Here is a 15327-nt window from a genome sequence, read left to right on the forward strand (position 1 = left end):
TTTTTTGAAGGGGTAACCAAGTAGATAGATGAGGGCTGTGCAGTAGACGTGGTCTACATGGATTTTAGCAAAGCCTTTGACAAGGTGCCGCATGGTAGGTTGTTACATAAGGTTAAATCTCACGGGATCCAAGGTGAGGTAGCCAATTGGATACAAAATTGGATTGACGTGGTTGTAGAGGGTTGTTTTTCAAACTGGAGGCCTGTGACCAGCGGTGTGCCTCAGGGATCGGTGCTGGGTCCGCTGTTATTTGTTATTTATATTAATGATTTGGATGAGAATTTAGGAGGCATTGTTAGTAAGTTTGCAGATGACACCAAGATTGGTGGCATTGTGGACAGTGAAGAAGGTTATCTAGAATTGCAATGGGATCTTGATAAATTGGGCCAGTGGGCCGATGAATGGCAGATGGAGTTTAATTTAGATAAATGTGAGGTGATGCATTTTGGTAGATCGAATCGGGCCAGGACCTACTCCGTTAATGGTAGGGCGTTGGGGAGAGTTATAGAACAGAGATCTAGGAGTACAGGTTCATAGCTCCTTGAAAGTGGAGTCACAGGTGGATAGGGTGGTGAAGAAGGCATTCGGCATGCTTGGTTTCATTGGTCAGAACATTGAATACAGGAGTTGGGATGTCTTGTTGAAGTTGTACAAGACATTAGTTCAGCCACACTTGGAATACTGTGTACAGTTCTGGTCACCCTATTATAGAAAGGATATTATTAAACTAGAAAGAGTGCAGAAAAGATTTACTAGGATGCTACCGGGACTTGATGGTTTGACTTATAGGGAGTGGTTGGATAGACTGAGACTTTTTTCCCTGGAGAGTAGGAGGTTTAGGGGTGATCTTATAGAAGTCTATAAAATAATGAGGGGCATAGATAAGGTAGATAGTCAAAATCTTTTCCCAAAGGTAGGGGAGTCTATAACGAGGGGGCATAGATTTAAGGTGAGAGGGGAGAGATACAAAAGGGTCCAGAGGGGCAATTTTTTCACTCAAAGGGTGGTGAGTGTCTGGAACGAGCTGCCAGAGGCAGTAGTAGAGGCGGGTACAATTTTGTCTTTTAAAAAGCATTTGGACAGTTACATGGGTAAGATGGGTATAGAGGGATATGGGCCAAGTGCAGGCAATTGGGACTAGCTTAGTGGTATGAACTGGGCGACGTGAACATGTTGGGCCGAAGGGCCTGTTTCCATGTTGTAAACTTCTATGATTCTATGATTATATGATTCTATGTGCACAATTAACTCAGACAGCAGCTTGATGCTTATTGAACGTGGAGCAAAAAAGCAGAAACTTACATTTGTAGCAGGCATGAGAAGAAATTTAACAGTATTAAGTTATCTAAGTATTCTTTCTATGTTTTTGTGCACGTTGAATTAAATATTTTAGTGATTTGTTCGTCCCAATTTCTTATTTCTGGTACATTGTTTTGACTGTTTTCTACTTTTGAGAAGGTAGTCGGACTGCCTTCTCTATCGGTACTTAAGAATATGAACTAACTGCCTTGCAGTCTCTAGTGGAATTTCACAAATGTGTGTCCGATTTCTCATCCGCCTCGTCTCACAGCCACATAGCTATAGTCCTAATGATGCACTTCACAAATGCAAGCAAATGAATCTGACATTCCATAAATAACTGCTAGCAAACTTGCCCAATTAGAGCAGCAATGACTCTGTCATCTACCTTTAAATATTTATCTGTTCCCCAAGGGGTTTAGGATCAATCGTTGAGACCCTGTGTGTGAAAATCTTACTATCTTAGTTTACAGCTGTACTTTATTAGCTACGTTATAACCATGCACAAGAATCCCAGAAGTTGCCTTCATTCTCAACCAGTAGTTTGTAATCAAGATCCAAATTACAGAGGAGTGACAAAAAGAGAAACCAAGGCACTTGAACACAGAGGAAAAGGCATTGTGAGGTGAGTATTAATAATTTTGCTAACTCTATTATCCAGGCAATAATTGTAGTTTAGTTTTGAAAAGCACCACTACTGCCATACTGTAAAATTGAATAGTAATATCAATCTCATTTCATATGTACCTGCACAATTCTTTGCTTTGCTATTTCAGTTTAATAGTAATTAACAGCAAATTTCATCATTGCTTTTTCCACAGATACAAAACATTGAAATATAGTTTTGTGAAATTTTGCCAACTTTTCATTTAGTATGATTTGTAATTGTGTATTTTTTTGGTAAGTAATACAACTGCCAAAATGTGAATGAATTTTAGTGTTAACCACTTCCCAGTTCAAGAAAATGGTATAATATGCCAAGAATAGTTTATTTAATTGGAAATACTGTAGTACAAATCTGAATGCACTTCTCTAATCTCAACTGTGTGCTGCTTCACAATTTTAGTGTTGATTTATGATACTATAAATATTATGGTAAGCTGTGATTTATAATTAATTTTTAGCATGTAAAATATGAGTAAGTTGGAATTAAAGAGTGATATCAAGTTATTAAAAACACATGTACATTTTGAGATAACATCTCATTGTACAAAGCAAATGAAGAGTGTCAGAATTAATGTTTGGCTCAATTTTATTTCCTTTGTACGGAATTTTATCGACCTGGCAGTACAAGCTATAGTTTTCATTTAATGTATGGCAATCTTTCTTATTATCATTCCTTTTAATGAGGGGACACATAACATTTGGAAATGTATCGTGTAATCATAGATGTTAGAGTGAGAGTTATGATCAAAAAATTAGACTTATCACATACCCATTTAAATCTATGGAGCTATGTGGAGAGTGAGATACATCAAAATAGATGTTATTCTTAAACCAAAATGAGTGACACTTTCTAAATTAGTGAGACTTGGTAGATATGTTTAAGGAAGCATACATTTCTGAACAAAATCTTCATCTATCGTATGAATCTTTAAAAATAACAAAGCTAGTAAGAAATAAAATGTCTGTCATGGACAGTGCTTTGAATAAAACTTCCTCCAACATGGGCCTACCTTTTAATAACCTCATTCACATTTCTTATGGTTTTAATGAAGATTTGATGGCCAACTTGCTTGAATGCCTAATTAAAGTTTAATCTACCTTTCTACAATAACTTCCCTCCCCAATGAATCATTAGTGAATTTTGATCAACAGTTAATAAACAACGTGAATACAGCAATGTAATTAGTCTTTGGTTTTGAAGGAGAGTTAATGAGTTGATTGAACATTTTAAATCTTTTGCTTAGATTTAAAAGTGAATAGAAAGAGTTTATAAAGCAGCTATCTTCATTTGTCCAATCAGTACTTCTAAACACATAGAAAAGCAAAATCCCAAAGCCAGTTACAATGTTTGTTCAAGTAATTTGTTTACCACCGTGTCTTGTTAAACCTCTACCGCTGCCACACCTCCTCTGCCAGGAGAGTGAGAGCTTCTTTAAGGCTGTGGTCAGACTGATGAAAGACCTACCTCTACAGATTGTGGTGGTGCTAACTTTTTTTCCCCTTGACAGAAAACAACCAAATACTAAAGTACTCCAGTCAATGGTCCTGCTGAGCGCTGAATAATCTCAGCCATTAACGACAATCAATTTTAAATGACAATCACAGCTATAATTTAAACCCAGGGCTTCTGAATGGGAGTCCAGCACTCCATAAAGTTATTCTAAGTTATTGTACTCCACTTTCAAATTAGCTGTTCAGAACCTCGCTATCCGCTATACTAAGGGCAGCCAATCAGGATGGTCCAGTCCACAGGCAGCTCCTTAGATAATGTATAATCTGCTCTTCTGTAGGTTAGCTTAGAAGTGCTCGAGTGGTTCCAAAATGGACACATGCACCAAATTTTCCTCACTCTAATAGATGACCAGTTGAATCTCCTGAAACTCTAAGGGAAATCACTAAGAGAGATCATTTAAATTCCAAATAATGGGGAAAGGTTTTTCAGTAATCAGTTGATTAAATTGCATTTGTCTAATTTGGATTGTAATAAACATCTACTTGGAAATAATGATTTTGGGATGTTTGGACTGTTGGATTGATAACATGACTCCTAACCATTCCTATTTTGCTGTTTGGTGCAGGTGGCACAGAGCTGTATCCACCAATCTAGTCAAGCCTGTAATTTTCATTCCTGAAGATGAATTGTCCACAGAGAGTGGATCTGAATATAGTGAAGCCAAGAAAAAAAGTCTTATGAGTAAAATGCGAAAAACATTAGGGAGCTTTGTAGCCCATCACTACCAACACAAGCAGTTAAAGAATGTTGACAAGAGAATGGAAGGGAATTGTACTGGAGGTCCTTCAAGAACTAGAAACTTACCACGATTTCAAGGAAAATGTGACCGTATTCTGAGAACCAGCAAGGTCGCTGGCTCAGCGCAGCAGTTCCTGGGAAGAAAAGCACTAAATCGTGTACAGAGTAATGATTCATATTCATACAGGCCCATAGACAACAAAACATCCAAGGCACAGGCCAAGCAATTAGCAAATATTGATGAAAACAAGATATTTTCATCATTGAAGTCACAACCGCAGAAAACTGGTTTGTATACAGGTGTACATAAGAACTAACAATTAGAAACAGACAATCTGATTTGTTTACATAGCCGAATAAGTTATAAATCATTAAAATGCCTGAGGCTGTTTCCATGCTAAAGTGATTGCCCACTTGACTCTCACCCAACAGGTTGGAGGTTCAAGTTCCAGAGTTAACTGCCTCAGTCTGTTGAGTGTTGAGATTGTTCAGCTGACTCACAACAAAATGATATGAGGGGTGGCGAGGGGACCACACAACTAATGTGGCCTTGGATTCTAGACTGAATTGCATCTTAGGGCAGCCAATTATGATGGAAAAACACTAACAGCAGTCATGGAGAAATTTGTGAATTCAAAACTATTCCATCTTCCTGTGTGTGGCCAGGAATTTGCAAAATGAAAAAAAAAGTAATTGGTTGAAAAGATTTAAATAAGAAATTGCAAATTGTTAAGCACATTTAAAGGTACTCTTATATTCCATCAATGGAATTTGGAGCACATCACTCTCAAGTTTGCTTCACATTTGAAGGTCCCATTCAATCAGGAACCTTAAAACCTGACCTGACCTGACCTTATGGAGATTCTTTTGGTATTTCATTTCAATCTTTATCCCCAAGGACAACAGAGTGGGAAATTATTTTTTTTTTCTTCTTGGTGTACTAAACTTTGTCCTTTGGGACCTAAACTACAGAAGATCACGTTTACAGTGCAGTCTGTGATCTGCAGTTCAGCTCTGAAATCACCAAGTGCCAGGGTTAGACAGTTGGGTTTGGAGATTGCTTTGCTCTGCCATTGACCCTGTTTACACACCATCTTTAAAATCACTGTGAAGTGATTCTCATCAAAGAAATACAGTTCTAAAATTATTGTAATATACTTATTAGCTATTTGAATCTGCAAAGACTAAATCACCAGAGTGAAGATAGTCAGCAACTTTCTCCTTTTGATATCCAATGTTAGCACCAAACATTTTTTGGTCACAGATCTGATGCAGAATAAAGCTTCACCTATTCTCATCCAAGTTGCCTTAACTGCAGTATCAGAAAAGCAACACCTGCTGTATCAGTGCATTTTCTTTGACTTCCCAGCCCTTTTTATTTCCAATCTAAATCAAACTGTCAATTTGGTGCAAAATTATGTGCTGCTATGTGTAAACTTTATCAATCAATACCGAATTGAGACTATCCAAACAGTTACTGCAAGTCTTTTAAACTGAAAGATAAAGAAGATTTTTTCCTCATCAAGATTTGAACATAGATCTCAAAGGTGAAGGGAGAGTATGCTAGCCTATAAAGGCATCAAGCCACTTGAATTATGCAGTTTACACTGAATACAAAATACCTATTTTTTTTTATTCGTTCATGGGATGTGGGCATCGCTGGCGAGGCCAGCATTTATTGCCCATCCCTAATTGCCCTTGAGAAGGTGGTGGTGAGCCGCCTTCTTGAACTGCTGCAGTCCATGTGGTGAAGGTTCTCCCACAGTGCTGTTAGGAAGGGAGTTCCTTATGTGTACAATATCAAAGTTTCCATCATTCTACACAGGTTTAAAAGATTTTAAAGGAACATATTCAGTTTTGTATTTTTCATGACAATAAATGCATTTCCTTCCCCCAATTCACTTCATATCATTTCAAAAGATGATACCTTACACTCACTATAGATATAGATACAATGAAAACTGTATGCATTAAAGAAACTGTATGAATTACTTATTAAGGCATATAATTTTTAAAAACTAGTTAGGTTCTTTAAGGCTGGTTCATCAGTTAGTAAAGAAAGTCATATTGTTTTCATGGTATTAATATAGTAAAAATGCTCAGAATTGAGACAGAGTAAATAGTTTTAAATTTTTACTGGAAGTTACTTCAGTAGATTTTTGGAACTATTGCAAATTGATGTATTCAAACATATATGTTCAAAAATGATTGCAGTTGAAATTAAGGAACAGATTGGGAGCAACTTTAGCACACTTCTGCTTTCCAACTAGTTGGACTTACACTGAGGCTGCTAGAAGTTTGTGCTAACGCTGCAAGTAATATCAGCATTACCACCAGGAATAAACTAATGGAGGATAAACCCACACTCCTAATATAAACATATTATTGAGGTATTATTGAGGTGAGCTGTATTTATTTTACAGCTCACCTCAATACAGACTGATGGCCAAGTAGTTATCCATATAATGGTGGTTTAGGAGCACATTAGCAGGTCATTTCAGCAACTTGCATGGCTTTGGGGTACTCCTTCACTGATTGCGAGTTAAGACATTTATGAGTATTTCCTTCTCAAAATCTCAATAGCTAAATAGATTTTCAAGTTGACATTTTTTTGACATCTTTGAAGGTAGCAGGACAAGTTGAGAAGGCAGTTAAAAAAAATATATGGGATCCTGGGCTTTATTAATAGAGGTATAGAATACAAAAGCAAGAAAGTTACGCGAAACCTTTATAAAATACTGGTTAGACCTCAGCTGGAGTATTGTGTTCAACTCTGGGCACTTTAGGAAGGATGTCAAGACCTTAGAGAGGGTGCAGAAGAGATTTACTAGAATGGTACCAGGGATGAGGGACTTCAGTTATGTGGAGAGATTGGAGAAGCTGGGATGGTCTCCTTAGAACAGAGGTTAAGGGGAGATTTGAAAGAAGTGGTTTTGATAGAGTAAATAAAGAGAAACTGTTTCCAGTGGCAAAGGGGTCGGTAACCAGAGGTCACAGATTTAAGGTGATGAGCAAAACAGCCAGAGGCGACATGAGGAAACATTTTTTCATGCAGCGTGTTGTAATGATCTGGAATGCACTGTCTCAAACCGTGCTGGAAGCAGATTCAATAGTAACTTTCAAAAGGCAATTGGATAAAGACTTGAAGAAAAAAATTTACAGGGCTATGGGGAAAGATTAGGGGAATGGGACTAATTGAATAGCTCTTTCAAAGAGCCGGCACAGGGACAATGGGCCAAGGACCAAATGTCCTCCTCCTGTGCTGTACCACAGTATGATACCATGAAGTACTTGGGAACTGCATAAAAATATTTACTGGGAAATGCAGGTTTACAAGATGATGGAGGCTATTCCACCTTTCTAGAAAACATTCTAACAGCAACCACCCCCCCACCCCACCCCACCCCACCACATCACCATCACAGAATTTCCTGGCATCAATCCCTTTCATTAGTTTGAACCTGTGGCCCTTTGTCCTGCTTTCACTAGGAACATTTTTTTAATTTCAAAATATACTTGATTTCATAGAATTTAAAGGTACACATAGTTCAATGTAAATATCACAATTCCAAACCAGTACATTTCAAACCAAAACACTACAGATCGTACACAAAGCAATCTCATTATTACAATTCAAACACAGTATTTCTCATCACTCGATGTACAATACAAGGTGGATGGCCTTACACGGCGGCCTTATCCCATAGAGCCTTTGCGTAAGTCACACCTTGCCTCAGTGCGTCCCGCAGCATGTACTCCTGGACCTTGGAGCGTGCCAGTCGGCAACACTTGGTCGTGGACAGCTCCTTCAGCTGGAAGACCAGCAGGTTTCGGACAGGCCAAAGGGCCTCCTTCACCGAGTTGATGGTCTTCTAGCAGCAGGTGATATCTGTCTCGGTGTGCGTCCCGGGGAACAGCTCATAGAGCACAGCGTCCTGTGTTACCGAACTGTTTGGGATGAACTGGGACAGATACCAATGCATCTCTCTCCACACCCTCTATGCAAAGAGGCAGCCCATCAGGAAGTGGACGACGGTCTCCTGCCCTCCACAGCCTCGAGGGCAGCTCACGGTGGCACTAAGGTTCCGTGCATGTTGGAAGGACCGCACTGGGAGGGCCTTTCTCACCACCAGCCAGGCTACATCCTGATGCCTGTTGGTCAGTTCCGGCGATGAGACATTCTGCCAAATGACATCAACTGTCTGGTCGGCGAAGAATCCGATTGAGTCCACCCTCTCTGTTCCTTGCAGGATTCTTAGAACGTTTTGTGTCGGCCACTGTCTGATAACCTTGTGGTCGCAAGGGTTCCTCGGGAACTTCTCCACCTAGGACAAGTGGGGGCGGGGTGTGGAAGAAGCGGGGGAGGGAAGACGGTGCAGCTGGACGGCTCGTCCTGCGCCTGCTCGGCCAGCATAGCCAGACCCAGCCTTACTTTCACTAGGAACATAAGAACAGAACTAAGCTATTCAAGTCTCTTCTGCCATTCAATTGGATCATAGCTGATCTGTATCTCTACTCCATTTACCCATCTTTGCTCCATATCCCTGAAACCTTTACCAAACAAAAATCTATCAATCTTAGTCTTGAAAATTTCAATTGGCAAAGATTATTGGCAGCAGTCTAGTTGTGAGTTCATGTCGTATGTCCCAACAAGTTACCGTTACAAGCCTCCCCACTGGTTTGCACTATTTGCATATTTAATATGCACTACAGCCTTTTGGGGGGGAGAAAGTTCCAGATTTCCACTATTTAATTTGTGTTGTTCTGGATTTACCTTTCAGAAGTTGAATGCTTTGCCTTCCAATATGTAAATTGGGATAAACAAATTAAAAATTAACTTTCTGCATCTAACAAAATGTGCTTGTATCAGAGAAGTGCAGTCATGATTTTTCTTCATTATTTTGCACCTAGGAAGTCCCACAAAAAATTGTTGCATAGGTATACACTTCCTGTCCACAAACCTCACTTCCTGTAAATAGGATGCTTGATCATGTTTTTGTGTGAACAGTTCCCATTCAATTTTATTACATCAAGTGTCACAATGTAGACTCTAGCTATCATGTGGTTCTGTGGAATAAGTTTCTGAAATCTCTCTCCCAACTCCTTTGGCAACTTGTATATTAAAAATAAACTTATATTGATCAACTGGCCACAGGACATTTACTAGAAATGTATATAAATCTTCTAATGCAATTTCCTTTGCAGCAACGATCCAAGTTGACGTGGATGTTGTGGAAGCAGAAACAGCAAGTATTATTGGCAATAATCTAGTTGTGAGGTCACGTCGTATGTCCCGCCGAGTGTCCGTTACAAGCCTCCCCACTGACCGGCAAAAGGTTTGAACTACTTGCATATTTAACATATACCACAGTAACAAGTTTAAAAATATGCTTATGTTTTCTAATGCTAAAGTAATGCTTGTTTCATCACAGGCACCCCGCTCAAAGAAAAGGCAGTACTTAAAAATATTCAAAAAGAAAAATAAAAGAAAAAAATGTGGAGCAAAATAGGCGACATTCTTTTATAACAGTAGGAAAGCTTCAAGCACAAGTAAGTACACACTACTTCCAAGTGTACCATCTTTCTTTTGCATATGGCCAAATTGTTTTGCCAAATGATTTAAATTAGATTTTTGTGATTTTTTTATGCTTGCACGTAACTTCGGCTGAGAGTTAGCAGAAAATTACTAATTATCTCTTGAAATAATATCCATTTAACATTTTTTCCAATCAGGTGGATGACTTGATAGAAACAGTTTCTGACAAGTCAATGAAATTACTGGCTCAAAGGCATGCAGAACTTCAGCAGTGTGAGTATTTGGGAGATGAAATTCTACAATCATCCAAGCAGTTTCAGCGAGTTTCTAAGAAAAGTGCCCGGAAGTACAAGTGGAAGAAGTGTTTCCTCTGCGGGTGGTGCTGCTAAGTCAGCCTCTTAATTCTTATAATATACACATCTTTTGAAATAAATTCCTCAATGGATTATTTGTTAAAGGACCACCATTAAGTTTAAATGCAAAGAACGATACTGATATGCTGTGCAGGGTGGAATTTTTATTAGGTTAAAGTTGAACCAGCAAAATATACCCAAAGTAAATGCAGTCAGATGATCATATTAGCAACACCGCTAAATCCTTTTAATTAATTTGCCATCAAATAAATTTGGGCAATCTCAGTCCAGTTCCACAGCATAAAATCTCCGATTCAGCACTAATTGACAATCTCGCTCAGAGATGCCATAGGGTGTCTGGTTTGAAAAATATTATACTAATAACATAGATTCAGCTGGAGTAGAGTAGACGGACCTTTGATCTGCATCCAACCATGTTATGCCTGACCTTGGAGTATTAAGAGTGGGTGCTCAAGATGAAAAATGTTTAATTCCCCAGCATTAACTTCTCACTTTAATGAGCACAAAATTTCACACAAAAATCTTTTTTTTTAAGACTTGCCATGTAACAATATGCTCATTTCAGGATTAAGTCATGAAGAGGGGGAGGAGTAGCCTTAATGATTAGAGATGAAATCACTTCAATGATAAAGGAGGATATAATGAGAGGTAAGCAGCCAAAAGAGACCTTATGGGTTGAATTGAGAAATAGGAAAGGATTTAAGACTATAGTGGGAATTGTGTATAGGACCCCTGGCAGCAGCTCTGAATTGCTAGATTGTATAAATGCAGAGATTAGACAAGCGTGTAAGAAAGGCATAGTGGTCTTAATGGGGGACTTTAACCATCACATAGGTTGGGAAAAGCAGACTAGCAACTATCAGAAAGGTAGTGAATTTCTTGAGCGTGTCCGGGATAGTTTTCTACAGCAGTATGTCCTAGAGGCAACAAGGGGGCAAACCCTTGATCTAGCCCATTACTAGATTTAGTAATGAGTAATGAACCAGATTTAGTTAAAGGCTTAACTGTACGCGAACATCCATCCAACAGTGATCATAACATGATCGAGTTCAATGTAGTGTTTGACAGGGAAAAAAGTGAATCAGCTGCTAAGATTCTAGACATGGGTAAGTCCGACTTCAATGGGATGAGACAGAGACAGTCCACAGTAAACTGGGCAAATCTGTTAATGGGTAAAACTACTGATGATCAGTGGGAAATGTTTAAAGAATCATTTAACGTGATACAGAATCGGTTTATACCCCTGAGGGGCAAGAATTCTACTTGCCAAAAAAAACAGCCATGGACAACTAAAGAGGTAAGGGACAGTATAAGACATAAGGAAAGGGCATAAAAAAAGGCAAAAAATGGCACAGATCTTGGCGAATGGGAAAGATACAAAGATCAACAAAGGGTCACAAAACAGATAGTAAGAGCTACAAAAAAAAAAGAGTATGAAAAGAAACTCGCAAGGGATATCAAAATCAATACGAAGAACTTTTATAGTTACATTAGGAAAAAGAGGGTGGTCAGGAGCAATGTTGGTCCCTTAAAAACTGAAAGTGGGGATATTGTCATTGACAATGGGGAAATGGCGGACATGCTGAATAAATACTGACGCAAAGTAATCACAGTAGAAGAAGAGGATAGCATGCCAGAAATCCCAAGAAAACTAATATTGAATTGGGGACAGGGACTCGATAAAATTAACATAAGTAAAGCAACAGTAATGAAGAAAATAATTGCACTAAAGAGTGACAAATCCCCAGGACCAGATGGTTTCCATCCCAGGGTTTTAAAGGAAGTAGGTGAGCACATTGAAAGATTATAGTTAGGGCATCTGCAAAGTTCTCTAGATTCAGGAACTGTCCCTCTAGATTGGAAAATTGCACATGTCACTCTGCTTTTTAAGAAAGGAGAGAGAGGGAAACCAGGGAATTATAGACCAGTTAGCCTAACATCTGTTGTGGGGAAAATGCTGGAGTCTATAATTAAGGAGAGGGTGACTGAACACCTTGAGAATTTTCAGTTAATCAGAGAAAGCCAGCATGGATTTGTGAAAGATAGGTCATGCCTGACAAACCTGATTGAATTTTTTGAAGAGGTGACTAAAGTTGTGGACAGGGGAATGTCAATGGATGTTATTTATATGGACTTCCAGAAGGCATTTGATAAGGTCCCACATAAGACACTGTTATCTAAGATAGAAGCCCATGGAATCGAGGGAAAAGTACGGACTTGGTTAGGAAGTTGGCTGAGCAAAAGGCAACAGAGAGTAGGGATAATGGGTAGGTACTCACATTGGCAGGATGTGACTAGTGGAGTCCCGCAGGGATCTGTGTTGGGGCCTCAATTATTCACAATATTTATTAACGACTTAGATGAAGGCATGGAAAGTCTCATATCTAATTTTGCCGATGACACAAAGATTGGTGGCATTGTAAGCAGTGTAGATGAAAACATAAAATTACAAAGCGATATTGATAGATTAGGTGAATGGGCAAAACTGTGGCAAATGGAATTCAATGTAGACAAATGTGAGGTCATCCACTTTGGATCAAAAAAGTATAAAACAGGGTACTTTCTAAATGGTAAAAAGTTAAAACAGTGGATGTCCAAAGGGACTTAGGGGTTCAGGTACATAGATCATTGAAGTGTCATGAACAGGTGCAGAAAATAATCAAGAAGGCTAATGGAATGCTGGCCTTTATATCTAGAGGACTAGAGTACAAGGGGGCAGAAGTTATGCTGCAGCTATACAAAACCCTGGTTAGACCGCACCTGGAGTACTGTGAGCAGTTCTGGGCACCGCACCTTCAGAAGGACATATTGGCCTTGGAGGGAGTGCAGCGTAGGTTTACTAGAATGATACCCGGACTTCAAGGGTTAAGTTACGAGGAGAGATTACACAAATTGGGGTTGTATTCTCTGGAGTTTCAAAGGTAAAGGGGTGATCTGATCAAAGTTTATAAGATATTAAGGGGAACAGATAGGGTGGATAGAGAGAAACTATTTCCGCTGGTTGGGGATTCTAGAAGTAGGGGGCACAGTCTAAAAATTAGAGCCAGACCTTTCAGGAGCGAGATTAGAAAACATTTCTACACACAAAGGGTGGTAGAAGTTTGGAACTCTCTTCCGCAAAAGGCAATTGATACTAGCTCAATTGCTAAATTTAAATCTGAGATAGATAGCTTTTTGGCAACCAAAGGAATTAAGGGATATGGGCCAAAAGCAGGTATATGGAGTCAGATCACAGATCAGCCATGATCTTATCAAATGGCGGAGCAGGCACGAGGGGCTGAATGGCCTACTCCTGTTCCTATGTTGCTACGTTCCTATATTTTATGCATTTCTAATGATATAGTTTTCCTAATGTCTTCCACATCTATTCTAATATTTAAACCATGTACTTTTCATTCTGGACTGAATCAACAAAAGCTATTATTTGAGTTTCAGAAGTCATTGTATTAACCTAAAAATACATAACGAAGCACCATTATCAACCCAATACAAAAGTGTTGCAGCTAATAATGCTGCCACAGTAGGTTTCATGTTAAATATACATGTATCCAATACATACTATTTCTCATCTATTGCTAATTGCATGGAACAGATAGAAAGTGTGTTGCATAATAGTGAATGAATGTGGATTTCCCTCGATGAGTTTGCATTCTGATGTGGCATTGTTTGAGGCAGCAATGAACACAAGTTATTAAACTAGCAGCGTAACACGTGAAAAAGAATCCTCTATGGCTTCAGAAGTTTGTGTTCTGGAGCACATGTTAATGTTATTTAAATTGTTTACCATCTTAACAATACGTAGGCAGATCTTCGGATCTTCATTCTACGTCCCTTTCTCATTCCCAAGTTTGTAATGTCCTCACATTATGACTTTTGTAACTTTTTTTTAATGGAAATGGGAAAAGATACAGCACTGTCTATATTAAGCAATGAATGACCACAGGGAACACTTTTTTTAAAAACAATCCTACAGGACATTCCAATTATTCAAGAAAACACATTTACTTCCCATCATTCTTTCATTGGGTTTACCAACAAATACCAATGGTTTTCAAACCAAAGTCTGCAGAAGTCCACATGGTCATCAGATTTTTGCCTGTCATCCAATTTAGGAATGTTCTTGTAACCAGCATGTTATTTTGGTTGCCGTTTACTAATAAAAATGTTTTCTGCAACAATAGAACTGTGCCCCTTTGGATAGTTGACACTGTTCTTTGGAACTTAGGGCAAAAGGGGATCCCCTGGGAGTGTTTCAAATTTACAAGGGGCGCCCACATAAAAACGTTTCAAACCCATTGCTTTATACCAATTTTATTATACATTTATTTGTAATCTGATATTAATGTATTTTCCTGATACTGACAAAATTGGTTTGTCGAGGAATAATTGCCGGAACAATCAGGGTGAAATTCAACTTTGGCAGGGGCACAAAACAGGCAGTAGATCAGCTGGCCATTATATTTTGTATCTGTCTTCACAGTAGAAGACACAAAAAGCATACCGGAAACAGTGGGGAACCAAGAGCCTAATGAAAGTGAGGAACTTAAAAGTAATTAAGATTAGTAAAAAAAAATACTGGAGAAATTAATGGGACTAAAAGCAGACAAATCCCCTCGACCTGATGGCCTACATCCTAGGGTTTTAAGAGTTGGATGCAGAGATAGTGAATGCATTAATTTTGATCTTCCAGAAATCCCTAGATTCTAGAACGGTTCCTGTGGATTGGAAGGTAGCAAATGTAACTCCACTATTCAAGAAAGGAGTGAGAGAAAACAGAACTATAGGCCAGTTAGCCTGACATCAGCAGTAGGGAAAATGCTGGAATCTATTATTAAGGACATAGTAACAGAGCACTTAGAAAATCATAATATGGTTAGGCAGAATCAACACGGTTTTATGAAAGGGAAAACACGTTTGACAAATTAGAATTTTTTTGAGGGTGTAACTAGCAGGGTAAATAAGGGAGAAAACCAGTGGATGTAGTATATTTGGATTTTCAAAAGGCTTTCGATAAGGTGCCACACAAGAGGTTGTTATACAAGATTAGGGCTCATGAGATTGGGGGTAATATATTAGCATGGATTGAGGATTGGTTAAGACAGCAAATAGAGTAGGAAAAAACATGTCATTTTTGGGTTGGCAGGTTGTAACTGGTGGGGTGCTGCAAGGATCAGTGCTTGGGCCTCAGCTGTTTACAATAT

At 38.8% G+C, this 15327-nt stretch overlaps 1 protein-coding gene across 1 annotated transcript; it reads left to right on the forward strand.

The window, feature by feature from the left end:
- The first annotated feature begins 1799 nt into the window (after positions 1-1799).
- Positions 1800-10141, forward strand: LOC137333922 (putative uncharacterized protein C3orf49). The gene is given in 6 exon segments (XM_067998278.1): positions 1800-1924; positions 4044-4504; positions 9422-9552; positions 9649-9693; positions 9695-9766; positions 9950-10141. Coding segments are annotated over 6 exon segments (1026 nt in total).
- The last annotated feature ends 5186 nt before the right edge of the window (positions 10142-15327 follow it).

Source organism: Heptranchias perlo, chromosome 17 (genome assembly GCF_035084215.1).
Source record: "Heptranchias perlo isolate sHepPer1 chromosome 17, sHepPer1.hap1, whole genome shotgun sequence".
Taxonomy (NCBI): Eukaryota; Metazoa; Chordata; class Chondrichthyes; order Hexanchiformes; family Hexanchidae; genus Heptranchias; species Heptranchias perlo.